Source organism: Peromyscus leucopus, chromosome 1 (assembly GCF_004664715.2).
Source record: "Peromyscus leucopus breed LL Stock chromosome 1, UCI_PerLeu_2.1, whole genome shotgun sequence".
NCBI lineage: Eukaryota > Metazoa > Chordata > Mammalia > Rodentia > Cricetidae > Peromyscus > Peromyscus leucopus.
In genome coordinates this window covers 145,450,497-145,478,368 of record NC_051063.1, presented here as the reverse complement: position 1 = coordinate 145,478,368, position 27,872 = coordinate 145,450,497, and the positions used below count along the sequence as shown (strand labels likewise).

The window sequence follows — 27,872 nt, the reverse complement described above, 5'->3', positions numbered from 1 at the left end:
CTGAACTCAGGTCCTCTGTAACAGCTCCTAACCACTGAGCCATCTCTCTAGCCCTTCCATAATTTCCTTTTGAAAAGACTTCGGAAGGGGGAAAACTCTATGTATTTTCCTTCCCAGTGTCCGTCTACTGTTGGATATTAGCACATGCAAATAAAACCTACCCTTAAGCATCTTATTTTAACCTGGTTAATGTTAATGTTAAAGTGTCTTGCTTATAGATAAACAGTAGAACAGCAGTAAGTCACGCCTGTGACCTGATGCAAAACTGGTACAAACTCTCTCCATATGTGGAAAGAAAGCTTTAGAGAAAGGAGTTTCTTAAGACTAAAAAGATGGAAAGTGTCTGCAGAAATCTCAGCTCAAATGTAAAATCTGAAAGCCTTGAAAAGGCCAGAGTCACTCTCAAACCTTTACAGATGAATTCTAAAGCAAACTGACTCTGCCTCAGGTTCTCTAAATAAAGGTATTGATAACCAGCCTCCCCTCCCCCATACACTTAGTAAAGGCTTTCTATATTGGTATGTTAAAGGCTGTGTGTAGTGGTGTGTTTCCAAAGCGCCATTTAAGACAAGATCATTCCACTTATCAAAACCATCCATCGCCCTCTTCCTCCTCCTCGTTGTCTAGATAGACAAGGGCGACCTTCTTCTCCTCTGAGGCCACCGACCTTTGGTCTACCATTCTCTGCGGAGGCACGGTCTTGTCAACTCCAGCCTGCTCCGTGCCTTTCTCTCCGCGGGTCTGGTGTCCATCCCCAGCGGAGGCCTGAGAGCTCGTGCTGGTGACCTGCTCAGTCCTACTGTGAGCAATTCTCCAGCCACCACGGTCAGACACACTGTGAGCTTCCACTTCCGACCCTGCGTCTCGGGTCCAGCTGCGGATCGCCCTTGTGTGACTCACATCCATCTGAAAAGTAAATGAAGTTTCTTTGGGCCCTGGTGCAAGGTGGCTTAGTGTGCTGCTGTCCCCTGCTAGCCCGCCTAGCTCAGGGGACGCCACTGAACCATCGAGTACAAATGTTTTAGACATGGGTCCATGGATGACAATGGGTGCAGAGGGGCCCTTCTCTGTAGGGCCTATCTGAATGTGCCTAAAGGACCTGCTGATGCCTGCTGTCACCTCTGCTCCCGTGTCCCCCACACTGTCCGGAAGGGACTCAGAAATGACCCTCTGGAATGTGTTCTCTTTGTTCCTCAGGATTTCTCTACCTGAGGTGAAACTGTGAGTGGCCTGGGTCATCCCTGCCGAGCCCTCCACAAGGACCGTGCCTTCTGAGTCTCTAAATTCCAAGGTCTGTGGAGCTATCAGCTTGGAGGTTTGGTGCCTCTGAGGCCCAATGTCAATGTGTTGGATGGATGTGCTTCTCCCTAGAGACACCCTGGTGTGCCCAGAATCCTCTTCTGCTCCCCACTCCACTTGGTCTGGGATGGGAGCTATGAACTGGATTTCCTCCCTGAACCCTTCTTTGGGGCCTAACTGGAGATGCCTAACAAAAGTCTGGGTACCCACTGACTCTTCCGTTGCAAAATCACTACCAGCCTGGGCTGCCCCAGAAAGAGGACCCAGAAAACGAATTTCCTTTTCAGCATGAAATTGCTCAGAGCCAGACATTCTGTGGTTCCCGGATATGTCTGCTTTTACAGCCAGCGCTGTTGGGTGAGGCTCCTCTGTGTCTCCTGCTCCCCGCCAGGTAGGCACAGAGCCTCGGAAGGTGACTTCTGTGGACACGTGACTTTGATGGGGACCCAGTGTAATGTGTCTCACAGAGCGGCTGGCTCCCTCAGAGCTGACTGTCTCACTGAGGTCCCCACTTACCTCCGCCACCTGTGCGGTGGGTCCTCCGTAGGACACCTGCTCAGTTCCCCACATTTCAGTGGGGCCTAGTTTAACATGCCTTACAGACTGGCTTCTATCCTCCAGCGTGTGAGACTGCACAAAGCCCGTTGGGCTGGTGACTTCAACGGTGGCCGACACTGGGCCCTGGGTTACACGCTGATCTGAGCTGGAAGGGGTCCAGCCAGCATCATCCCTCTCAACAGATGGGCTATACAGTTCCCTGGTGGCCCAGCGCTTGAAGAGAATGCCCCCAGCAGGCACCTCCTCTCCATCTTCCCTGTCTGGGCTTCTAGGCATTGGGCTGGAGCGCTTGGTCAAGCTGTCTCTTACCACAGACTCCACAGCCCTCTCTATTTCTCCAGCCTCATCCCTGCTCAACTCCTCCAGGTCTAACTGGTCAGCATCCACTGTCTGTGAGAGGTTGACTTCAGCCATCAAGGTCACAGAACCAGGAGCAGAGCTCTCGACCTTCTTTACATCCACTGAGACACTCCCCGGCTCTCCTTGATCCTGTCTGGTCAGAGCAGACAGCTCCTCCTTCATGCGCTCGGGCAAGGTTTCCTCCAGCTGCCCGATGACCTCCACCAGCTGGTGCCGGGGCTCATTGGAGAAGACCCCCTTGATGGAGGTATGGAACTCATGTGGTATTTTGATTTCCTTCTCAATGACTGTGGGTTCTGCATGCAGTTCACCACTAGCTTCTTCCTTCAAGTGAGCAGAACCAACGGCACCCCCCAGGGAAGGTGCTGGAATCTCCAGGACCTTCACGTGCTTCTCTTCCCCCATGTCATCTCTCGTTTTCCTCCTCCAAGTGCCCTGCACAATTTCATCTTGCCATGAGTACCGGATGGTGGACTCTTCCTCTATGTGGATTTGGCCATACACTGATCCATCATCTTCTCTGTCCTGCCCCCCGGGGTACTCATCTGGGGTAGACACAAAGTAACTCTGCTCTCCCTCTGAGTCACCGCCTGCCTCCATCACTTCTTCCACGTGAGGGATGCTCCCCTGGGGCTGCTTGGTCCTTCGATGTTGATTCGTTGAGAACTGCACATGGGTCTCTCCGTCACCATCCTCTTCCTCGACAAACCCCTTGGGGCTGGGAGACACATCATCGGCTTCTTCCACTTGGAAGGGGGTAGAAGACTCTGTTTTCCCACCACCTATGTAGCTCACGGGCTCTTCCACAATCTCCACGTTTACGACTCTGGCTCTCCCCTCCCTCCCTTTCAGCCCAACGTGGATCATCTCTCCTATCATCTTCTCAGCTGACTCGCCTTTCAGCCTCACTTCCTTGACATCCTTGCTTAACAGGTATTCCAGGCCAGCTTCGTCGGACACGTCGACGTCTTCTGTCAGCTTAGACTCCACAACAATTTCCGTCTTGGTCTTCCTACTGCCAGGGAGTTCTTGCCTGTCCACGTAAGTGACCTTTGTGTCTGGGAAAGAACTGGCATTCTCTTCCGCTTCTGGAGACTGCGTGAACTGCTTGAGGATGGTGGTGACGATGTTTTCTGCTACGGTCTCTGTCATAGAATCACTTGGCGGGGAGCCGGCAGCGTCCTGGGTGCCCAACCGGAACTTGGCCTCTTTGGTTTCTGCCCCTCTTCCCTTACCGTCGCCAGCGTCCTGCCGCCCGGGTGACTGCAAGCCTTTGGTGGACACTTCTGGGCTGCTGCCCCGGGATGCTTCCAGATGGATGGGTACCTCCCTTCCCTTCACACCTCCCTCCTGCAGTGATTTCTTCTCTTTGAGCTCGTCCCTCCTCTGCTGGCTTTCTCTCGTTCTTGCGTCTCTGTCTAACTTGGTCAGTTCTTCCCACCTCAGGTTTCTTTCTTCTGAACCCTTCTCTTTAGAATCAAACCTTTTCTCTTCTGGCTTTAATTTGATGACCCCTGACCTGTCCCTTTCTTGTTCCCTAGCGGCTTTCACTTCTAGTTTCTTTCCCAAAATGACAGTTCTCTCGTTTGACGGAACGCTGTTCACGGCACCTGCCGCCACGTTGTCCCGGTGATCTTTGTGTGACTCTCTGGAGATAATGGACTCGGTGGCCAGCCGTTTGGGGGTGTCCCTGGTGCCTTCAACCTTGGATCGATCAGGGAATGTTTTCACTTGAGTATCAGTGTTTCTCAGATGGCCATGGGTTGGAGCACCAGGTCGGAGACTGGCTTGACTGTTGACAGTTTTCTCAAGGGATTTTTGCTGCAGGGTTGTAGCTGAGGAGGAATACTCGGAGGTCAGGAACCCCCTTCTGGTAGTGCCCCCAACAGTTGTGGTTGTCTGTGAGTCAAGGTGCCCTGGCCTGTTAGAATACAGAGCTGAGCTGTGATTTACAGCTGCCCAAGGTGTTTTTTGCCTTGGAAATAGATTTTTCTCATTTTTCCTCTGCAATACTGAGTTGGTATAGCGATAGGATGCGCTTCTGGACTCTGTGAAATCGAACAAACAGTTCATTTAGATGACAGGCATCGTTATTTTTTCCACCATAAAAGCACTGCTGTAGGTCATATCCCATGTTAGTATAAAATATACTGTTATTACAGGAAGAACCTTTTCAAGACAATACTTGTATTCTCTACATTATCTTTTGGTTGTTTTAGAATTCTCGTCAGAATAAAATACGGCCCTACAAATACCTCCGCCTAATGCTCTTCTCCAGCTGCTGATCTTAGAATATTGCTCCAGCTTAAGAGAACTGTCAAAGGTCTGAATGTGAAGTGTGCCAAGTGTGCCAGAGAGGTCAGAGACATTGGGTTTTCTGGTTAAACCTTCATGATAATATGCTGTTTCAGAATCATTCATTTCTAGTCTGTTGAGGTAAGTTTACTATTTCAGCAGAGAAAAGCTCTACCACTACAAAGTGTAGATTACTGGGTACCAAACAGCATACCCTCCACCTCAGATGCTCTTGTTTTACCAGTTCCTGTGCTGAGCCGCAGGTATTGAAGACTTTAGATTTCTAAGCTGATCTATATGTTTATACTTGTCAAGGTATAGTTTCAAAACCAATCCACTTGTCAGAGATCCCCCGGTCCTGATGGCATCCTCCTGGAGTTAGCCAGCCTGAGGGCTTCTTGTTTTACTCAGGCTCATCCTCAGATGGTGCGACCCTTCAGGTGCACAGACTCTACCACGGTAACCGGCTCGCCGGAGCGGCAACTGAGTTAGAACAAGACCAAAGCACCATCCATTCCGAGAGCATCTCTTAGTGTCCACTGTACCCCAGCTGGCTGGACACCTCCCTACCCCTCCTTCATGGCAATGGAGCCTAGAGGCCTCACTGAGTCAGGTTCCCAAGATACAGGGAAAGAGACCAGGCTGGAACATTTTTTACAAAGATTTCTTTTTCGGGTTAATATACTGATCCTAATCTAGAAACCCCAGAAGACAAACCCCCAAGGTCAATAAGAGATATGGAAGCTCACAGGCTAGTTTTAGGTCTCCTGTGTCATAGGAAGCAGGAACATTATCTCAGGGCACAATGTAAAAGGCAACTAAGTGCACTAATAAGTATTGATCAGCTTACTAGGCAATCATCGGCAGGTTTATTCCATAAATAGTTAATGAGTAGCTATGCTCTGCAGGAAACAGAACTACTTATAAGCATAAAGGCTGGATCACAACTAGTCACCTTTATTCCACAGCACCTTTCTTTAACATAATACCTGAGCATTAGGAACATTTAGTTTATAAATGTGAAGTACGCATATTCAAGAAGCTTGAAGAACAATGGATGAGTAAATCAAGTTAGCAGAGACGCCTCCCTGCCTTCCTCCAGACTCTAAAGGCATGCATAGCCAGACAAATATCAGCAAGTCCCACACTTAGAAGGCTAGTCCTCCCAAGGAGTTTGGTCCTGGGCCCTTTATTTCTCTCTTCTAACTTCAGGTTATGTGCTAGATTTTAGTAAACCTTGAAATCTGGTGGGTGAACAGCTCTTCTTTTCTAGATGTCGGGTGCTAACTGATATCAGGCAGGCCAGTCATTGGTCCCATGCAGGGATCTCTCCATTTTTTTTTTTTTCCCAGACTTACTCTGAAAATGAGGACACAGGCTTGCTGGCTGTTACCTGAGGACAAATTCCTTCTAGTCATAGATGATTAGAACCAAAGTTCTGAGCCCAGGGACCCACCAAAGCTGAGTGGCTAACAGGAGCAAGGAAGACTTAAACCACACTGAGGAAGGTACATGGTGGGACTCCCATGTGATGAGTTCTGAAGGTGCCCGATCTATGGGCTCTACGCCCACACACCTGATGAACTAAAGGTCAAAACTATTTCAAGGGCTGGAAAGATGGCTCAGAGGTTAAGAGCACTGGCTGTTCTTCCAGAAGTCCTGAGTTCAATTCCCAGCACCCACATGGTGGCTCATAACCACCATAATGAGATCTGGTGCCCTCTTCTGGCCTGCAGACAGAAGACTGTATAATAAATAAATAAATAAATAAATAAATAAATAAATAAATAAATAAGACTGTTTGAAATAATGTATCCACACTGAACACGTGTAGACTGATCTCTCCTCATTCTCCCCTAAGTAATACAATGTGCCAGCAAGTGACATGGCACACACATTGTACTGCACACTGTAAGTCATCTCGAGAGGATCTGAAGTCTGTAGGAGGATGTGCAAATTCTATAACATTTTAGACAAGGAACTTGAACATCTGCGACTCGCTTATGAATAGATGTCCTGGCGACAGTCTCCCCCAGACACCCAGGAAGACTTTATGCTGAGCATTCCATATGTCTTTTAACCTGCCATTGCTTAGCCAGATTCTCTTTTGATATTCAGCAGGCTTAAATATTTCACTTAAAAGTTATCTTAGAGACTTTTAAGGTCTTTCAAGCGAGCATATTGAGCTCTCTTTGTGCCCGATCTACTGCTGTAGGAAAAAAAGCCCCATCTGAAGGCTTGGGCCCAAACAAGACCGGACACCTTCTGGACTTGCCATGCCAACCTAAGGGGGAAGGATAGTGTCATTGACCAGGCAGAGTTATAGTTTCCAGAGTGCTGGCTGCCTGGTGTCCAAAATAACAGTTTTGTGTGTTAGCTGCAGCCATAACTGTTTGGTCTGGAAAAAGAAAATATGCCCCTTCTAAGGATATAATGAACAAGTGCACATCCTTACCACCTTTCAGAAGGCCTGGATTAGGTGCTTCTCCTCAGCTAGAAAGTACCTCAAAGTACAGTCTACACAAGCAGATAAGTCCAGTGAGTACTTCCAAGGTCATTCTGATTCACATTGTAATTTAAATTACATCCCTTTCAACTAAAATCTACTTGGTACTTAAAAGTATGATGAACTATTTGTTATCTGTGAAGCAAATAGTTTGTTTTCCTAAACCCTCTTCTAAAGAAGTTGAACCCTCCTCCCTCTGTGGAGTGGGCCGCTCAAATAGGAAGTATTTTAACATCACAAATACAGTCCCTAATATTTACCTTGTGGCATGTTTTCAATGTTCTTCACCCAGATCAGTATCTCCGGATTGCTTTCTCCTTCCAACAAGGCCCTGTGAAAGTTATTTTTAGAAATAGTTTATTATAGAATGAAAGAGAGGGGGAAAAAAAAACGGTTTTCATCAAATACGTTGGGTAACATCACAGGACCTTGCATTTTAAGACCTGTGCCTGGAGGTGTAGCTTGGGTAGGGGCTACGCCAGGAGGGGACCCTGCTCTGCTATCGTCCCCCTGACACCCAGCATAGCATCTGCTACATGACATGCTCGGGTGATACTGGCTGAAAGAAGAAGGTGCATGGGCTGAACTCTAGAACTACCAGAGAGTTATGTCCTTCTAGGAAGCCTCCCCCCTCCACCCCCCCCCACCGCGCCAAAAAAAAAAAAAAAAAAAAAAGAAAAAAAGAAAGAAGAAAGAAAACCTTTCCTGTCCTAGGCAAAGTGAGGCACACACCAAGTAGTGTCGGGGAGACTGATGAAGAAGGACAGGCCAGGGCCTAGCTTCTTTGGCCAGCAGAGAGGCCCAGGCCAGTACTTCACCCAAGTCATAGTGCCCCAGAACAATTGAGCCCCCCACCCCACCCCACCACATACACATACAGGAGTCACGGAAGTGGGAGATGGATGGAGAGAGGACTAGGAACAGAGCAGGGAGCAGGAACAGACACTTTGCTGTGGGAATATGTGTGGCTCTCATTGGATAATAGATAAAGCTGGTTTGGCCTATGGCAAGAAAGCTTACAGCCAGGCAGGAAATCCAAGCAGAGGTATGGAGAGAAGAAGGGCAGAGTCGGGAGAGACTCCAGCCAGCCGCCACCAAAGGAGCAACAAGATGCCAGCAGACCAGTAACGCCACAGCTACGCGGCAGCATACAGATTTATAGGAATGGGTTAATTTAATAGACCATACAGTTTGTAATTAATATAAGCCTCTGAGTGATTATTTTATAAGCGGCTGTGGGACCTCGGATGGGAGAGATTCATCTGGAGTGCTGGAAAGGAAGGACTGGAGACATTTCCATCTACAGACACTATCTGTAAATAGGAAGCTGGATGGAAGTGGGCGTTTCTTTCTTTCTCTTTTATAATGCTGAGGATCAAACCTCGGGTCACACATATACTAGGCTAGTACTTTGCCACAGAGCTGCAACTGCAGAACTAAGTGGACATCTCAGAGATGAAGGCGAGCGTGTGGAAAAGCAGCCCCACGGGCATCCCACTTCACCCAGAGTGCCATCCTCCGCCTCCTTTAACAGGACACAGTGGAAAACACCCGGCTAGGTTTAGCTCCAAATTTCTAAGACCACAGTCTTCATTAAGTTGTCATTGGCACCTGCCACCTCAGAGAGGCACTGAGGGTTATCATCTGTGGAGTGCCAATCAGCTGGTCACTTCCAGAGACCTACAGGACTGCTAGAAGCTGCAGATGCAACAGTTGTGTGGTTGCTAGAGCAACGTGCGACATCACCAACCCCAGCTCCCAGAGAAATACAGCGCACATGGCAAAGGCTGATGAGAACCACGGCCATATGGAAACACTGATGATAGAACCCAGGGCCAGCAGGGAAACAGAGCAGGGAGCCGGGATCCCAGCTGGGCGTGGCATTTGAGAGAACTACACCAAGGTTCGCAGCTACTGAGTTAAACGTGGCGATCCCCACAGTGGCAATGAGAACCCTCTGGCAGCTAGGAGAAAAGAAGCACAGGGGATCTGCCTGAGGTCCACACTGGTGGGCTGACCACAGAAGCCGCCACTGAAGTACAGAGAAGCCGCCACTGAAGTACACATGCCAAGAACACCAAGGCCAGGGCTGAAGCCCTTCCACTCAGGATGAAGGCCAGGAAACAGGACACCAATCCATTAATCCCCCGCCCTCATGACCAAGCAGTTTAGCTTCCAGGAACACAAACAGCTTCCATCATCAAAAAAACAAAACAAAACAAAAAAAAACAACCTCTGAGGTCTGTATAATAAGAGGAATGTTTAGGGCCAAGTCAGATTTCATGGGTCTACATCCTGGGGTTATCGCAGCAGAGAGGCGTTCCACAGTTAAGGACCACAGCAGGGTCTAGAGACAAGGCCAAGTTTAGACTGCACAAGCTTCACAGGCCACAGGGCCAGACGTAGACCCAGGCTGCCAGACTCAGGCCAGAAGGAGCCTTTGGGAGTTCAGGTCAGGAGAAAATATTGCTGAGGGGCCCAGGGGACCAATGACCGGGAAAAACTATGCCTTCCTCCACCCCTCAAAGGATAATGGTTTTGTCTCTCCTCCAGGGGAAAACCGAAGCTTTATCCAGCTTTACTGAAGACAGGGCCAGCACAGAATACAACACTTTCACTTCCCATATCCTCCCATATCCACTCACTCTGATGCCCTGAGCACTGGGCCTTGCCCAGCTCCCTCTCCGAGGAAAACAGGCCAGAGTGAAGACAGCGTCTTCAAGGGCCCACAGAACACCCAAAGACAGAACTCGAACCCAGACCCTCACCTTCCAGGTGCTAGGCTTCCCTATGCCAGAACACACAAATTATGCCCTCTGTCTATACAGACCCTCTGTACCACATTGATAACAGCAAATTCAACCTCTCGGTAATTCTGTCCCAATTATGAATCCCTCATCTGTGCCCTAGTTGCTGACGGACTCCTAGAAGGCAGGGGCACCTATCACCTTGTAAGCACCCAATGCAGAGCTTGAGATGGACAGTTGGCCCCTGGGTTCTCAATTCTTCCCACTTGAACCTCCGTGGCTGCACTGGACCCTAACCTGTCCACACAGCTCCCGGGACTAATGTGGCAGAGTCAGAGACTACACTAGTAGGGAGATTTCCTGTGACCCCTTTAAAGAGCCGCTGGAGAGACAGGCTCGTAGAACTTGAAGAAACATGGAGAGTGCTCTCTGAGGCTCCCACCAAACCTGGCTATTTTAAGAGCAGGGCAGGAAAGCTGCCTCCAGGCCACTGAGACTGCAAGAATGCCAACCCCCTGAGTCACTGGCTATTAGAGAGCACTTCATAGAGCTCCACAGGCTGGTTGCCTCTCCAATAGGAAAATAGGCAAATAAGCAGGAGACCAGTCCCTGGCCTCCTTAGGAGCCCTGCACAACTCCATGATGTGAAAGTGAACTGTAATGTGGCCTCTGGCCCCGCTCCAGGCCCTAATGGGCCACCCAGCATCCCAACCGGCCCGTTACGGGGCTGCTTGCCTGGGATGGATGATCTGAATGGAATCTCAGGGCGTAGCTGCTAGTGCTCGTCATTGCGGGCACGAGGCTGGTGAGCAGTACATCTCCCATAACTGAGGATAAGATGAGGGTGAAGGACTCACGGGGACACTTCCAGGAGTAACACTCATGAGGAGCCCGCTGTGGTCCTGTGGATCCGTGCCTGGTTCACATGGTGCTTCCAGGCAGGTGTGGAAGGAGTGGGGGAGAAAGCAGAGTCACAGAGCCTCAGAGCTGCCCCCTCCAGCCTGCTCACTGTGCAAAGCTGAGCTCCATGGGTGCAGGAGGGATGACAATATGGGCCACCCTAGACACTGACCAGAGCCGGTCAGTCACTGGCGGATGGAGGAGAAAGAGAGAGGAGAGAAAGGGGGGAACAAGCTGATTTCCATTCACAGGAGGAACACTGTTACACAGATACATGAGTCTGGGGATGCAGGAAGGGGGTGAAGGTAACAAGGAAGGGCCATTGCTAGGCATCTGTGGTCATTTTTTCCATGATCAGTACTAAATTGTATTCCAAAAGCCAGCTTCAGACCCATAAAGAGACTGTGAAAAACAAACAAACAAACAAAACATTAATTAGCAGACAAGCAAAGGATGTTGATAAAACAGAACAGAACCACTGGCAACAGGCAATGGAGCACACACTAGATAGCCTGACTCAAATCCCGGATGAGACTTCTGAGTTCCCTAAGTCTCAGCAGGCAATGGAGCACACGCTAGAGGCAGGGAGCCTTGACTCAAATCCCAGGTGGGACTTCTGAGTTCCCTAAGCCTCAGCAGGCCACTCTTGCCAGTTGTGACCTCCTTTCCCTGTTTCTGAAATGGGACTCACTCTTTTTTTTTTTTTTTTAGACAGGGTTTCTCTGTGTAGCTTTGCGCCTTTCCTGGAACTCACTTGGTAGTCCAGGCTGGCCTCGAACTCACAAAGATCCACCAGGCTCTGCCTCCCGAGTGCTGGGATTAAAGGCGTGTGCCACCACCGCCCGGCAGGACGCACTCTTATGTTTGTGATGACGAGTAAGCAGGTGGCAGAGAGTTCACAGAACAATGGCTGTCACCGAATCAGTGCTTGGTAAATGTCATTGGCACCATCACCTCCTGCTTCCACGGCCTCGGGGGGAAAAGTGATTTTCAGTGGCTGAGGTCAGCCAAGGGGAAAGGAGTGCTCTTTCCTTCATCTGGCTAGACCCACATGTGTTGGTCCATCCTCTCACCTACTGCTGTTGGACATTCAGATAGTCTCACCAGGTCGCTGAGGGTGGCTTTGAACTTGAGATCCTCCTGCTTCGGTCTCTCAAGTACTGGGATACAGGCGTGCACTACCCCACCCAGCTCCTCTCAATTACTTATCCTTTATTTCATTTTATTTTGGTTTTTCAAGACCACGTTTCTCTGTGTAGACTCACAGAGAGCTATGTCTGCCTCTGCCTCCCTAGCGCTGGGATGAAAGGCCTGTCCCACCATCACCCAGCTCAATTATTAATTCTTAAACTACAAAATTTTGTTCATTCCAAATATTTTACCTAGTAGCCAAGTCTCAGCGTGAAACACTGATTTCTAAATCCGCCCCCCCCCCAAAAAAAACTAGGATATAACTTTAAAAATAAACAAAATCTACATCATGGAAACCTTGTGAAAGCCCTAAGAAATATAGTCTTTAAAGACATGTGAGAAGATACAGGTGGCCTGAAAAATAATGGACCAACCAGAAATGCCATTACCTTGAGGCTATAAACACGAGGAGTAACCTGCACTGTTCCATTAGCAGGCTGGAGACCACACCCTACCGTCTTCCGTTAGAATACTGTTATCTATTCGGGGTGATCAGAAAGTGGAAGCTGGGGACTCTGTGCCCATTATTTACCTGCCTGGGGTTTTGTTCGTTCCGTGTGGGGCCCGGGGAGGCAGTACACACTTGGGTACAGGTCTGTGTCTGCACTGAAGCCAGACTCTGCACGATTCCCCTGAGTCAGGGTCTCTCACCGAGCCTCTAAGCCAGTAGCCAGCAAGTTCCAATGACCTGTCTCTGCCCCCCCCCCCACAGCAATGGGGTTACAGCCCAGCTTCTGGGGATAAGAACTCATGTCCTGGGGGCTGGAGAGATGGCTTAGTGGTTAAGAGCACTGACTGCTCTTCTAGAGGACTGGGGTTCAATTCCCAGAACCCGCACGGTGGCTCACAACTGTCTGTAACTTCAGTTCTAGGGGACACAACACCCTCACACAGACATATATGCAGGCCAAACACCAACGCACATAAAATAAAAATAAATAAACTACTTAAAGGTGGAGGAAAAAAAGGACTCACATCCTCAAGTTTGCACAGCAAGTGGTCTTACCCACTGAGCCACCTCCCTTGCCCAGACATGACTGTGTCTAACTTAACCTCCTCCAAACGGTTTATTATACTTATTTACTGGACGTGGATATGCTCACACATGTGCCACATTATGTGTGTGATCACACAACCGGTGGGAGGTAATTCTCTCCTTTTACCTCGTGGGTTCCAGGGAATCAAACGCAGATGTGGCGGCAAGCACCTTTACCCACCGAGACACCCTCCCCAGCCCTCACTGTAAGACCTGGGCAGTCCATCTCCATAGTCTATAACCAGAGCTCGGGAGAAGGGACCTCGGGACTTCCTGTGTTGCTTTCCTGTTTCCTTGGATTGTGTTCGCTGTGAGAGAAAGCTTGCCGTTGGAAAGGTTTCTCTGGGGCTCAGTTTCCTACATTTCTATTGGCCTGTTTCTGTGCAGCTGCCTTGAGGCTGAAATGACACGGTGAGGCGAAGCAAGAGGAAGAGTGGAGAGGTGACCAGGGACAGCAGCAACCTCTTTCCAGGTTCCACCTCCTGGTATGTACAACTTCTCGATCCTGCCGTCCACGGTGAGCCCAGTGATTAATCCACCGGTGGAGTCAGAGCCCTCAGGATCCAATCACTTCCAAAAGCCCGTCCGCTGGCAGGCAACCAAGCCTTCATTCAACACATGAGCCTTCTGGGGCATGCTTCATTTCTGCACCACCACCCCGGTGAGCTAGAGACCCTCCACAAGTCTCTCACTCCATGTGTGCCTTGGTTTCTTTTCTGCTGTGCAGACACCATGGCCAAGGCAACTCATAGAAGAAAGTGTTATTGCGGGCTGGCTTACAGTTTCAGAGGGCGAGCTCATGACCATCATGGTGGGGAGCATGGCGGCAGGCAGGCAGGCCTGGTGCAAGGTAACTGTGAGCCACATTTGGAGACAACTACCACCAGGCAGAGAGAGAACTAACTAGGAATGGTGTGGGGCTTTTGAAACCTCAAAGCCCACCCCCAGTCACACACCTCCTCCAACAAGTCCACGCCTACTAATCCTTCCCAAACAGTCCCACCAAATGGGGACCAAGTGTTCAAACATATGAGAAACTGGAGGCTGTTTTCATTCAAATCATCACATGTCCAGAACTTAGAAAGCAAAGTCTCATTTGACTCCTGACCAAGGCTACATGGACTGTCTTTCAGACCAGAAATCCAGGCTGAGCCTCCTCCCCATGACAGACTTCAAGCTTCTTTTCCCCCACTGTCCTTTTTAGCAGCTCATGGATGGTGACAGGTATGCTACTGTTTTGTGAAGAAGCTACTTACTTTACAATTGCCCTTTCCACTCATTCTCCATCCATATCAGCTGGACCAGACCCTGATGTGTGTAGAATGCTGTTCTCCAAGCAAAACAGTGGCCATCTTCATCAGATCAGCTGCATCCACTTGCAAGAGTCCATCAGGTTCAGGCTAGTCAACTGCTGACATTCCCTCACAGGAGTGAGGCTGGGAAGTCACTGGACCCTCCCCCGCCTGAGATTCCAGCAGCTCATCCCAAGCATTTGGATGTAGTTCTGTCTGCCATAACTGCATGTGGTCCTGGGGGAGTTCGGGGAGGGTCTAAGGTACAGAGGCTGGGGGATGTTAACTGGAGAAGGGCTCTATCTGCCCCTATGGGGCTGCCATGAGTCTGGGTTGAAGACTTTGTAGAGTAGATGCTCTGAGGTCACCCGTGCTCTCCATGTGAGACCACTGGTTCCTAAAGTGGAACCGTACTTTGAGTTGTCATTGGGACCTAAGGAGGGGACAGACATTGTTTATGTCTCGTCCGTGGAACGAGCTCTTGAAACACTGTGGCATCAGTGAACTGGGTTAGGATGCTGCAGGTTTTGTTGATTGCCATCCTCGAACTGTAAGCCAGTCCTCCATAAACATCCGCTCCTGATGAGGGCTCTGTGCTGGCTGCTCCAGCCTGTGACCCTGGGGGCTGAACAGCACGCTGCTCTCTGTGTTTGCCCAGGAGCACCGGCCAGCTCCCACGGGCTCACTCTCCACACTGCCACTTGTTTCCGGACTTTATCACGGACACTCATCCAGAAGTGACCAGAAGAAATCCCCCATTCCACCCACAGACATCCAGAACCTCTGTGCCCAGACTGCCTATAGCCTATCTGCCCAAAGCTGCCTGTCCTGCTCATGGTTCCAGACTGAGATGGTCCCTGGCCTGCTCCAGAAAGCCCTACATCAGGCTCCAGACATCTGAGATCCGGCATCCAGCTTCCTTTCCAGAGCTCTGCTGACTCACCTCCACTTTTCCTTCCTCCACACATTTTGGGAAGCATGCTTGCCCAGTTGGAGTGCCTTCCCGGTCCCTTTCTGCCAGTCTGCTTCTTAGCCCCACAGACACACCTGAAGGACTCAGCTCAATGCCCACACCCTTGGAAAGCCTCTCCCTCTTTAATCTAAACCACAAACCACTGCTTGCATTTCCTCCAAATATTGCATTTTATCATTTGACTCACCTCTGACTTCTACGTCCCATGCCCCAAAATGTCTGTTCAAGTGTCCCTACGCTTCCAGACCCTGACCAGTTTCATTTCCCTCTAAATCCTTTACACACACACACACACACACACACACACACACACACACACACACCACAACCATGAGCTCCAGAAACTTTGCACTTGAGTGTCCTCTAGGACATCTTCTTTCTTACCATGAAAAAGGTCACCTGGGTTCATGCCAACTTAACTACAGTTTATATTCCTTAACACGGAGGCTACTCTAAGCACGGCACCCTGCATGCCCAGTGTTTTGGGGAAGCCTGAGGGTGCAGGCCCTCCCTCATATGACACAGTCCCACAGGTGAGGAGGCTCTGGCTCACACATGACCTGCACGCAGCTCCCCAGATCAGGCCCTCAAATGACCGTCCTTGCCGCAAATGCCACCCCTTCTCCTCATGCCAGGCATTCATTCTGCCTAGAACACCCTACCCATCCCATAGAGTGGTTTTCTGACTTCCCTTCCCTAGAACCAAGGATTTCTGCACCTCCAGAAATCCCTCCCCACAGGCCCTAGGTTCCTTCTGCTGGAACCTTTACAACCACATACTGCCCACAGCATCCCGGTACCCAGCTCCAGGGAGGGAAAGTCCTGAAGGTAACTCTTGGGCTCTGAATCTATCAACAGTTCGAGCTGGGGTGTTCATAGCTTCACAGACCATTCAAACTGGGTCTCTACCAGGTGGGTCCATGGGACTCTGTGACCTCACACAGATCCACTCTGGCCCCCCGGAGATGGCCACATTTGCTGAAAACCATCCCACTTTGCCTCCAGCATACAATAGTCTACCCTTAGTCTCTCCTCCAGGCTGCTGCTGAGACAGGCTTAAGTCTGAGAGTAATAGTCGGCTGCTTTTACACACACACACACACACACACACACACACACACACACACACACACACACACACGAGATTGTCTTGGATCTTGTTAGAAGGCCACTTGGATCTAGCAGCTTGGAGTTGGGCTTGAGATTCCACATTTCCAATGTTCCACGCTGCAGCAGCTGCTGGGTGCATACCCCAAAGGGTCCTGGGCCAGAGGCTCTCCATGCTGGTGGCACCTGACAATCACCCAGAGGGAGGCTAACCTCTACAACTGGTCCCACCCTGCACCAATCCAACTGGAATTGTAAGGGCAAAAGTTAACCTGTCAGCCCCACTTGCCCAAGGCCAGGTAATTCCCTGGAATGCTGGGGGCTGTTGTTCGTGTATGATAACCAGTCACGTGTCTTCACTTCAGGAAACGAGGTTGGTTGGTTGCTCTAGCGGCACATGATGTGCTTGGTCAGACTAAGGCAGGAGGTACGGAGGCAGGGAGTACGTCAGGATGGATGCTTCCCCCCCCCCCCCGCCCCATTGGATGACAGCAGGAATTACTATAGGCTTGTGGGTTCTGCCTTTATGAGCGCCTGGCTAACCTAATTCGGCACCATTTTCTGGGAATCCTGGGTATGGACTTGGCCAGTGTCCATCTTCCTGGCCAGTATTTAATAAAGCTTGCTGCAGTCGGATGATCCTAGATTTGGTTTGTCTCCTTGCCATTTTCAGGTTCAACAGAATCTCTGGGGTAAGGGCCCAGGGGGCAACGCCTTTCCAGGAGCTCTGGAGGGTTTTCTGTTCTGCATCTCAGCATCCTTCCTCTCATAACTCTCGGCTGCTGGGGAAAATCTGGTGATGACGGAGCAGGGTGATGAGCACTCCAGGCCGCACACTGCTGTGGTCAGCCCTGGAGGCAGAGGGGAGCACCACCCCCGTCTGCCTGCCTGCGAGCCTTGTCCTTGCTCTGCTGTCCACAGCCCAAGCACTGGCTTACAGCCCCTGCCAACAGCCACCTGCACGGCCCGAAGCCAAGGCCAGGCTGGCTGGCTTCTAGGGCCTGGGGTCTCATTCTCACACAAAGTTGCCATGCAGGCCTGGCTACTGATAGGACAAGGAGATTCGATAAAAATGTCCAGCCTTGGACTCTTCTAAGTTTGCCTGGTTTCCCATCCTAGCTTATGTTTACTTTAAAAAGAAAAAAAAAAAAGATATATCGTCATCATTTATTAATGAGCCAGCATTGGGGAGCTGTAAACATGCAGTTCTATTTTATAATTACTTACATTTCTCCTTCACTGTGAAGGTTCCAGGAAGGGCAGAACATCTGGGTAAGAAAACCATCAAGGCCCTGGAGAGCTAACCTTGGTCAGCAGATAAAACTGCAGCAAAATGTGCCCAAAGCTTTAGAGAGGCTCAGCCTCTCCCTTTCCTGTGGCCTGCTCAGTCAGAGGAACCACAGGACACTGACGATCAAGGAGCAGTTGGGGGCGATGACCATCACAGGGAAAAGCCTGGGATGACCATCACAGGGAAAAGCCTGGGGCAAATCACACCAGGCCCAGAGGGGGGCAATTCTTGCCTCAGCTGCTGCCACCCTCTGCCCCGTGGGGCCGAATGTTCCACACCATGGCTTTCAGAAAACACAGGAGTCCACGTTCAAAATTGGCAGGTCAGTTTGTAAAGCTCACAGGGCACAACAAAACGGCCTAGGTCACCAGATGGCAAGGGCACTAACGCACAGGAATTACCACACCTGTGCTCACACACAGCTCACCTAGGAAGAGCTGAAAGGAGGGTGATGTGAGCTTGATTCAATACACCCCTGCTGATAAAGAAAAAAAAAAAACCCTCCAGGCTTTTGACTTACATAAAGAAACCAGTTGTGTATTTTCAACATCTATGGGTGTCTACCAGACTAATGATAAGTGCAGGAGATGGGAAGTAGAGGCACACTAACCACCAAAGCCAGCCTGGGCAGGGCGAGGCAGCCTAGGCTTCTGATTTCCCCTGGGCAAATGCGAACAGCAGGAAGGGGTCCAGTGAAACCCATCACTCACTCCGGCTGAAGGCTTTTTAAGCGCCTAAGAGATGGCCACATGAACCCATGATGAGGTTAGAAGAAGCGTGGCAGCGACAGGCAGAAGCAATCAACTGCGTCCCTGCAGATGGTCTGACTGCGGGCTGGAGCCGAAACGGCTCATAATCAATGTGCTTGGAACAGTGAGGCCCGGAGCCTTGTGAGCACTGTAGCTAAAGACAGGCTCCGCATGCTTGGGCGGGCCGCCTGCCTGTGCACACTTGCTTTTTGGCGACCAAGAACCAGAGGCATGGCAAGTGAGGAAGAAAAGGGCTCAAGACCCCAGGGCAGCAACACATAAAACCGAAGCTTCCTTATATGAACTGATATGAAAAGGAATGGGAAAGTTTGACCGTCTCTGTAGGGAAGGGCCCCCGCCCCAACATCAGGTGATTGCTAAGACGGACACAGGAACCAGACTTGGGGGCTGCCTGGCATGTACCATAGTAGAGTGCCCAGTTTGGGCTTCCTCCCCCAAGGGCCAGCCCCTGTCCACCTACCTCCTAAGAGGCTGGCCCCACCCAAGTCTGGAGCACTTCTGTCCCCTGCCTAGGGGAGGTCACAAAACCAGAGATCTGGCTCAGGAGCATGAGGCTGGGAGGCCATTCGCCTAGAGCCGTCACAGGATGGAAAGGGCCCACAGGGACAGATCTCGTCCAGCCATCTGGACCAGCTCTGCCTAGAACTCAGGGCACCTTCTGTTGTATGAGTAACACGTTCCTTCTTCGACTCAAACTGGTCTGAGAAGCGTGTCTATTGCTCACACTTGAAAACCAGCTCTCATTAATGCTCTCTCTCTCCCCAGAAAAGCCTGCCTGTTTACAGTACCCCTTACCAGCGAAGCTCAGGGCTCCTGTGCAGCATGTGTGAATACCCAACCGGCTTAATTTCGCAACTGTTAATTTCATGAGGTTCCTAAGAACGCCCGGGGAGGACCCAGGGGAGGAATGATAGGAAGGTGCCCTGCCTCTCTCTCTCTCTCTCTCTCTCTCTCTCTCTCTCTCTGAGCCCTGGGTCCAGACACCCTTCGCATTGTGGGAAGTAAGACATAATCCCAGGACGGACCCTCAGTTCAGCTGAGGCTCCTCCAAGAGCAGACATACCTTCAAGGAAGACTTCGCCTCTCAGTAACCTTCTAGGGCCCAAGATTCCCAACTGACTACTTCTTCTCCATTAATGGAAATTCGGGCCAAGCAAAAACTAGTTTTCCACTCAGGAAAGGCATCATGGCCAGCCCAAGGCTCTGGGGTGAACTAAAAGCATACAGCAGGCAGGTGGCATTGTTTTTCAGTGGGCATACAGCAACTCAACTTGCTTTGATATTCTCATAGCACAAATCAGATGTGGCAGAGAGACTGCAGCGAGTAATGAGCTGGGCCTGGCTCTTACCTGCTCTGTCCCTAGCCAGAGTGCCCCTCTTACGCACTCCAGGTTTGACTCTGTCCTCTGCTAGGGGTGACACTCACTGTTGCAATGTTTCACCGACAACTGTGCCCTCTTACTGGCCAGGGCAGTGTCCAAAGCGCCATCATACATGTAATTAATTTGTAATCACAACTCTGTGGATGAAGTGGGTATCATGCCCCTTTTACACAGTTTAGTGAGAAAGGCACAGGTCCACAACCAGACCTGGCTGGTTCTGTCTCTACCACCAACAGCCCCAAGGGCAACCACCCCTCTCACACCTGTAAGAGCAATGCATGGCGTCCACTTAGAGACTGGGAGCAGAGGTCACTCAGCACTGTGCCTGACCAGCAGCACAGATCCATGAAGACTGGGCTGCCGTCACCATTCTTGCTAATGAGAACCCTGGTCTCCACAGACCTTCCACCTTAGGTTGCTGAGGTCTGGCTCCCTCTATGGCAGTCCTCATTGTATTTGAAAGCTGCCAGAAGGAAGGACACCACCTCAGCCAACCATCAGTGTCCACGCAGAGGCAGGGAGGGATCCAATCAGGAGAAAGAGCCAATGGGCTAAGGACTAACTGGCTTTTATGCCCTACTCTGCATACACACCCTCTAAACACACCATGACCTTTATGTCTGGGTTGGTTGTATTACAGTTGACATCTTGGGAAAGAAAAACTGTTCTGGGGTTCCACGCTACTCTCAGAACACAGATGCTGGTTTTCAAGACCAAACCCAAGACTCTAGAAAGTCAGTTCCTTGAAGCAACAGCACCGATGAGTCAAGACCCCTAGCATCCAAACCTTGAATCTCTGTCCTCTACCTCTAACTTCTCTGAGCTTAGCTTGCTCTTCTGTAAGCCTAGTACCTAACTCCCAAGACCGAAGTAGATATGGGCCACGTTCTTAAACTCCATCCAGGATACAGAAACACAGGGGACCTCAAGCACGCCCATCTTCTCCCTTCTCCTCTCTTCTCTTCGGCTCTATAGTCCTCACTCAGCCATGCCAAAGGGCTGTTCTCTCCTGGTCACAAAGTCACAGGGATTCCTCAAAGGCCACAGGGACCATCCATCACTGGCTTCATCGAGACAGATTCAGCCTAGTCTCACCTGTAGGTGGCTACTTCCAAGCTGAGGCCAGTCTTCACCTGCACAAGCTCCTGGTACTCCCGCAGCCTGTCAGCCATGGCCAAGGTGAGGGCTTCCTTCTCGTCCTCCAGGCTGTCAATCACTCTCTGAAGAGAACAAAGAACTTTTAGATCCGTACCTCAGAGGTTCGTAGAGCCAACTAAAGAAACCAACAGTGCAGGGCATAAAAGGAGCCGTAACCTGTATATGAATAGTTTCAGATAACGAATCTCTTGAAGAGGGAAGGTTCTCTCTTTATTACATATGGAGGGTTTTGATAGGATAGGTACTTTTATGTTTGGACTTCCTGACAAAATGAAGGCTAGTTTAGTAAAATCACTTCTGCTTCAGATATCAGGCCACACAGGAGACCCAAATATATCCAACCAAGCAAGTAAGGCACTACTTAAAAATTAGCCACGACAGGAAATCTTTTTATAATACTTAAAACAGAAATCACTCTCATGTGAACTAAAATGTCTCCCAAAGTCATCCCTGTCCCAATAAAGGCAGATAAGTTGATATAAATATCTTCTTTTTACCTAGAAATGATACTTTAAAATAATCTGAGGAGAAATACATTCTGGGCATAAATGAACAAACTCAGACCCACACGTAAGTCTTCCTTTTGGAATGGAGTTGATAAGTTGACAGACTCCCAAATGGTTAATTTTCTTCAGTAGATCTGCCTTTTCCCAAGCTGGGAGACACTGACACCCTGTAATCAGGCCCCTGGCCAGAGACCAGCACAGACCAGTCACACAGTACACACCAGGTAAATGGAATTTAAGATTAAACGTTCAAGATGATATCACCCTCTTCAAAAAGTCTATTTCAAGCCAGTACTATCTTCTAATCAATGTACACTTTACAATTTTGTGTTTTCTTCTTCACTGTTGGCCCATCACTCTGGGAAATAATTAACCAAGCAAATATTTAAACACTAAGGTAAGTATTCGTGTAACTTCTGTAATGGGAAGTAGCGCTATGTGTGAATGCAATTAACCAAACTTGGGTACATATATCAACACAACCTTTGTAGAATTCAAAACTATACGAGTGTTGAAATATGAAAAAGGGAAATATGTTTTCAATATTGCTAGAGATCCCCACTCAAGGGTCAGCAGAGGGTTCGTACTGTCTGCAAACACAAGGACTGAACTCGACGAAGCTCTCACCTGGAGTCCTTGCTTGTTTTATTTTATTTTATTTGGGGCAGGGTCTTTCTATGTCACCCTGGCTGTCTTAGAGCTCACTGTGTAGACCAGCTCGACCTCAGATTCACAGAGATCCCCCTGCTTCTGACTCTCAGGTGCTGGGATTAAAGGTGTGCACCATGCCCAGCTGCATTATTCTCAAAAGATGACTGTCACGTAGAGAAATCTGCTTTTGTAGCACTTCCATTTATAAGCTGACTGTTAAGTTTTTTTTTTTTATACAACTGGTACCAAAAATCTTTAATTTTCTTAAGGATTTATTTTATTTTAAAGTGTGTGTGTGTGTGTGTGTGTGTGTGTGTGTGTGTGTGTGTTCCTGTGTGTGCATGTTGTACTTTTTTTTTTTTTTTTTTTGGTTTTTTTGAGACAGGGTTTCTCTGTGTAGCTTTGCGCCTTTCCTGGAGCTCAGTTGGTAGCCCAGGCTGGCCTCGAACTCACAGAGATCCTCCTGGCTCTGCCTCCCGAGTGCTGGGATTAAAGGCGTGCGCCACCACCGCCCGGCTATGTTGTACATTTTTAAGAGAGTGTCTCACTGCAACCCAGGGCAGTCTGTAACTCACAATTCTCTACCTCTAGAGTATTGGCATTTCAGATGTGTGCCACCATGCCTGGCTTAATAGCTTTTCTAATATAAGAACTTTGACCTAAGTACTAGAACTTGAGGATTTATCAATTATCCTATGCAAAGAAGTTTAAGTGCTGCTAAACCGCTTAGGAAAAAAAAAATCAGATGAACTCCGTTCTCCACTCACAGTTCAAAATTACAGAGTCATGCCACAGCCCTGTCCAGGAATATGCTGTCCCCTCCCTCAGAATAAAGGCTGGTTCTCTGTCCCCACCCCACAAAATATGAACAGCAAAGTAAAGTGGCTCTGGAGTTGAAATAGATTTAGTTCCAAGTGAATTTCCATGTGAGTCAACTCTTCCCAAATGGTGAAAGGAAAAGCCGCTGACTTTGGGAGGCAGGAATGAAATCACAACCAATCCTGCCAGTGGGAGGAAGTCTCAGACTCCAGCTTTGCTCTGCCAAAACTTTTCATGCCTGTGGGCCGGGCCAGGAGTGCTGGAGCCTCCCACACGGGGTGATACTTCCAGCCCGCACAGAAGCAGTTTTATCCGAGGCTCCGAAAACCCAGGGGAGAGCGCAGTCTTTTAGCCGCTATGCAGAGAATTTTCCAACAACAGCATCCGCAACGCTAAGCTCTAGTTCTGTCAGGGACGGTGGGCTGCAGCTCTCTCTTCATCATGCTTGAGCCTGCCCTGGCTGAGCACAGCAGACAGGATGGCCAGAGCTTGCTCAGGTCCTTGTTGCCTGGGATCTTAAATGTTGGCGCTTGAGGGGACTTGAATACTAGGATAGTTCATTCACACTCAAAACTAAATACATTAATAAGAAGCATGAATTGAGCCAGGTGTGGTGGCACGTGCCTTTAATCTCAGCACTTGGAAGGCAGAAAGAAGCAGGAGGATCTTTGTGAGTTCAAGGCCAGACTGGTCTACACAGTGAGTTCTAGGACGGCCAGGACGACATAGGGGGATCTTGTCTCAAGAGGAGAAGGAGGAAGAAGAAGAGGAGCATCGGCAGCATGACTCGGGTGCTATTATGTGTTTATAGCTGTACCAGGCAGCACCCTCAACTCCAGGTTTATCTCACAGTGCCAGGAGAGCATGCCAGAGGCATCTCAAACAGCCTGTGTATACACTGAACTCAGATCTCTGACCTTTACTGCCCTTCTGCATAGATCTCCTTCAGCAAGGAGCGCCCGTCTTCTGGTTCCTCTTCCACAGACCTGGGGTCAACTTTGATTTCCCGCCTCTCTCTTACTATATCCAACCTCTCAGCAAACCTTGACAGCTTGACCTTGAACGTAGGGCCCTTCTTCAGGGCAGCACTGCCGCTCCCAGTCCAAGCCTCCTGCTGTCTCGGGTGCTGCAAGCGTGTCTTCACGAGGTGCCCTGTCCCCACACTGACCCAGCACAGACTATGCTCAATGCAGCAAAGGATGACCTGTTAAGACACTCACTCTGCTCAGGACTCCCTGGGGCCTTTCAGTGGCACTCAGATTTTAAAAGAGGCATCTGAGCATCGGCTCTCTGCTTCACTCACGGTCCCAGCCTCGCTGGTTTCCTGACTTCTCCGTGAGTGGCATGCATTGGTGCCACCTCAAGACATTTGCCATCAGGGCATGTCCTCTTCCGTTATTTTTCACTGCTTTATCCCCTGGCCACAACAGATGAGCCTGGCCCCCCGAGTGTTCGACAACTATTCACTGAAGAAAGTAATTCAATTCATTTAACCAATAGCAACCTGTGAGCTGCTTTTCATTTTCACGGATGAGGAAACCGGACCGCACAAGGGCTAATGAGCTTACTCTTGAGGAAATCTTATAATCTGAGATAGGGTGAGAGTCAGAATTCAGCCCGAAACAGGAAGGCTACAAGAAGACGGAACCTTAACTGCACGGCTAATTCTGCCTGCATTCTTATGAAAAAAAAAATGTCTCATTCATATTTTGGAGTCATTTGCAAACAACTGGTGGCTAGGAGCTCCCGTCATAGGGAGATCATGAGCGTGTCTGGGGTAAGGCTGGAGTAAGTGACAATGTGGCCAAGGCCCTTCTGAGTTACAGGTCTTCCAACATCCCCTGCCTCCAGGATACAGGGGAAAAGCAAGTAAAAGAAATAATGCTAAAATCATACACCAGGAACAGGGTCTGACAGCGTCCTAAGGTTCTAAGACAGCAGGCCACCTCTGGGCTGGCTCTGATGCAGAGTTAAAGGTTTCGCTTGTATAAAACAGAAGAGAGAAATGTGGCTCAGTGGTGAGCTGCTCACGTCAGTCTGGATGGAACTCTGTTTGGACCACTTACTGACTAATGGCTCACCATCAATTTTACCATCTGTAAAATAGGGCTCATGATAGTCTCCACCTCCTGAGATTGCTGTGTGGACTAAGAGGGAAGACACAGACCAGATCTGATGCTCCCCAAAGCTGTTAGTAATGCAACATGTTTTTTAGGAAGTCAGCTAAGCCAGCCTTTATCTTTTCAGTCTCTCCAGAGCGAGCTTCTAAAGAATTGTAAAAAAAAGTAGAAGCTTGGGGTTGAAACAATATTTCCTCTTTAACATAATTCTGAACACTGTTTATGACTGGTGATAAATCATTCAGAATGGGATCTGAAATGCAATTTCTTTTAAGCTAACTGAGAAAGTGGTCATAATATAGTTAAGATTGCAGCTGGTAACATTTAGCAAAAACAAAACCTAAACAAATTGAGACTGAAGGAAAAAAAAAATCAAGGTTCTCATTGACACTGTCCTGGCTCTCACTTCCAGGGGGAAAAATGCCAAATCGGAAACAGAGAGATCCCAGGGTAGGGAGCTGAGGGTGGGTCCTATTTAAGTCAGGAGTGACGTCAGTGTGACTTCACTAGGGTCGGAGTCCTTGCGCAAGGGCTGGACAGTGGTTCTATTTGTGCTTCCAAGTCGCAGTCTTCCCTCCATTCAGGGAACTCTGCTTCTATCTGCCTCAGATTTGAGGTTCCACTGAAGATCTTATTAAGGGGGAAAGATTTTGCTGCTAAAAAGAATCCTGAAACCAGAGATTCAAGGCCCCAAAGTATGTCAAGTAGGGTAGGAGAGGGAGGAGCCCGGAAGTCTACAACCCCAAATTCCCATCAGATTGCTTCCTTATCACTTTCCATCATCTCCAGCTCAGTCCCCAGCTCTCTGGCTACCAAAACACTAGCCCAGCCCTGGAGACCCAGAGGAAATCAAGAGACTCGAGGTTACCTCACACCTGTCACATCACCCCAGTCATCCATCCCACACATCTCATTGTGATTTGTCAGGACACAACATCACAGCCATCTCCAACCTTCGGCTCCTGGCTGCAAAGTCATCTTTTAAAATCTTCCCGAAGTTGAGCTCATGTTATTTCAAACCAAATTCCTGAGAGCTACTAATAGTACAATTTAGGAGTACATCCAATTCTGGCTGGGGCGGGGCAGGAAGGGAGCCAAGCATTAGGGCTGAACTGAGTGTACAGACAATAAATCAGCCACAGGTATACCCAGGCGTCAGAGGGTTAGCGCTCAGCTGTGCCGAAATAGGAACCGTTTATATGAGTCTGGAGTTGTAATAACATCTCCCCACGGGGACTGGCTTTCTCCTAGTTTTTACACAACCCAGAGATCTGCCGTCAGCTCATACTGCGAGCAAAACAGCTCTGACTTTTTTTTCTATATGACAATGACTTAGTCCTCTCAAGGGAACAAACAAAACCCAGAAAAATATAACGGCCTGCCTGCCCAGAGAGCTATGGATAGCTGCCTCCAGCTGGAAAATAATTCTGGTAAAATTAAAGAGGCACTTGGAGTTCCAGAAGCGTGGGCGGCCTCCAGGTAAGAACTTGGCAGTGCCTTGGAAACTCCCAGTACGCTACCTGAGTCTGAAATCTGGGCTGAGTTCTGGATCTCAGGCTATTGGATCTAGCAAGCCCAGGAAACAAGAAAGAAAAGAAAAAGTCAGAGCTAGCAGGATCGTTGGTCAGGATGTGCCTAGACACGTCTGTATCTAAAAGTGATGTCATGTGACAGGTCCCGGCTATCCACCGGGACCTGTCACATGACATCAACCCTCTGATTGAAGGATCACTGCACCAAACCCTTATTCTTAGACTAGCTACATGCCAGAATTCTGTGGTTTTATAAATAGCAAAGTTGCTGGCAGTGTACGCTTCCCTGGGTGGGGTTGAACCGCCTGCGGGACCAGGGAACCCCACCGCTCGCCCACTGGGTACGCGGGGGGGTGTCTGGACAAGGCTATAGGGAAGGGGCGCGGTCCCTGCCCACGGACCTGCCGCTCCTCGGCCTGCATCCCGTACTCCTCCTGCATCCGCAGCAGCTCATCCTCCAGCCGCGCGCGCAGCTGCTCCAACTCCAGCGCCTGGTTCCGCAGCGCGTCCGCCTCCTGCGCGCACAGCCGCGCCTCGTCCTCCGCCTGGCGCCGGCTCTCCTGGCCGCGGAGCAGCGCCTGCTCCAGCTCGCGCACCTCGTCCTCGTACAGCTGCACGCTCTCCCGCCACGACTCGGCCACCAGGAGCGCGTAGCTGTCGTGCACGTCCCGCAGGCGCGGCGGGGGCGCGGCGGGGCCGGGGGCGCGGGCTCGGAAGTGCATGGTGAGGCTGGCGGCGCGGGCGCGGAGCTCCCGCACTTGGCGCTCGTGGACCGCCTCCAGGTCGCGGCGCTCGGCCTCTAGCTGGCCCAGCAGCGCTTCGAGGGCGGCGCGGGCTCCCAGCGCCTCCTCCAGCTCCCGCCGCTGCGCGCCCAGCTCGGCGTCCAGGCGGCTGCGGGCCGAGCTGGCTTCGGCGCCCTCCCGCTGCAGTTCCCGGAGCTCCCTCCGCAGCGCGTCGCGCTCGCCCTCTGCCAGCGCTGTGGACCAGCTCAGTTCGTCTAGCTGCTGCCGCAGGCTGCGCGCCTCCTCGGCGAAGCGCGCCTGGTCCTCGATCCAGAGGTCCTCCCGGCTCAACCGGCTACGCAGCTCCTCCTCCAGCAGCAGGTTCTCGCGCTCCAGCTCCCGCACCCGACACACGTAGTCATAAAGCCGAGCATTGAGCTCCTGGAGCTCGGCCTTTTCCGAGCCCGTCTGCAGCCGCCAGGACAGCATTTTGCTGGATGTGCGGGGCTCTTTCGATTTACCGCTTGCCTCCTGCCCTGATCTTGTCCCCTTCGCCCCGCCGCGCCGCGCCCGCCTTGCCGCTACCTCGGAGGCCCTCAGACTGGCGCTCCGACTGGCGAGCTTCGCCACTTGGTGGCCGGGTCGTGCGGCCGTGGA

General features: G+C 50.2%; 1 protein-coding gene across 2 annotated transcripts; it reads right to left on the bottom strand.

Annotated features, from left to right (window-relative positions):
* Synm (synemin) lies at positions 1-27,872 on the bottom strand. 2 transcript variants are annotated; one of them, XM_028872791.2, is made up of 5 exons: positions 26,895-27,872; positions 20,803-20,927; positions 7,279-7,349; positions 1,816-4,265; positions 1-906 (listed from the first exon to the last, which is right to left on the bottom strand). In XM_028872791.2, the coding sequence occupies exons 1-5, from the start codon at positions 27,702-27,704 to the stop codon at positions 586-588; spliced, it is 3,777 nt and encodes a 1,258-aa protein (XP_028728624.1). In that variant the 5' UTR covers positions 27,705-27,872; the 3' UTR covers positions 1-585. The 2 variants fall into 2 exon arrangements, with proteins under 2 accessions (XP_028728624.1, XP_028728623.1); XM_028872790.2 differs by having other exon boundaries at positions 1-4,265.

What these genes read in the sequence shown, in the direction of transcription:
- Synm (XM_028872790.2), bottom strand. Translation starts at nt 27,704, where the DNA reads ATGCTGTCCTGGCGGCTGCAGACGGGCTCGGAAAAGGCCGAGCTCCAG. An exon ending in TGCAGGCCGAGGAGCGGCAG is followed by an intron (nt 20,928 to 26,894) that starts GTCCGTGGGCAG and finishes TGTTCTCTTCAG; the next exon opens with AGAGTGATTGACAGCCTGGA. An exon ending in CATTGAAAACATGCCACAAG is followed by an intron (nt 4,266 to 7,278) that starts GTAAATATTAGG and finishes TCGATTTCACAG; the next exon opens with AGTCCAGAAGCGCATCCTAT.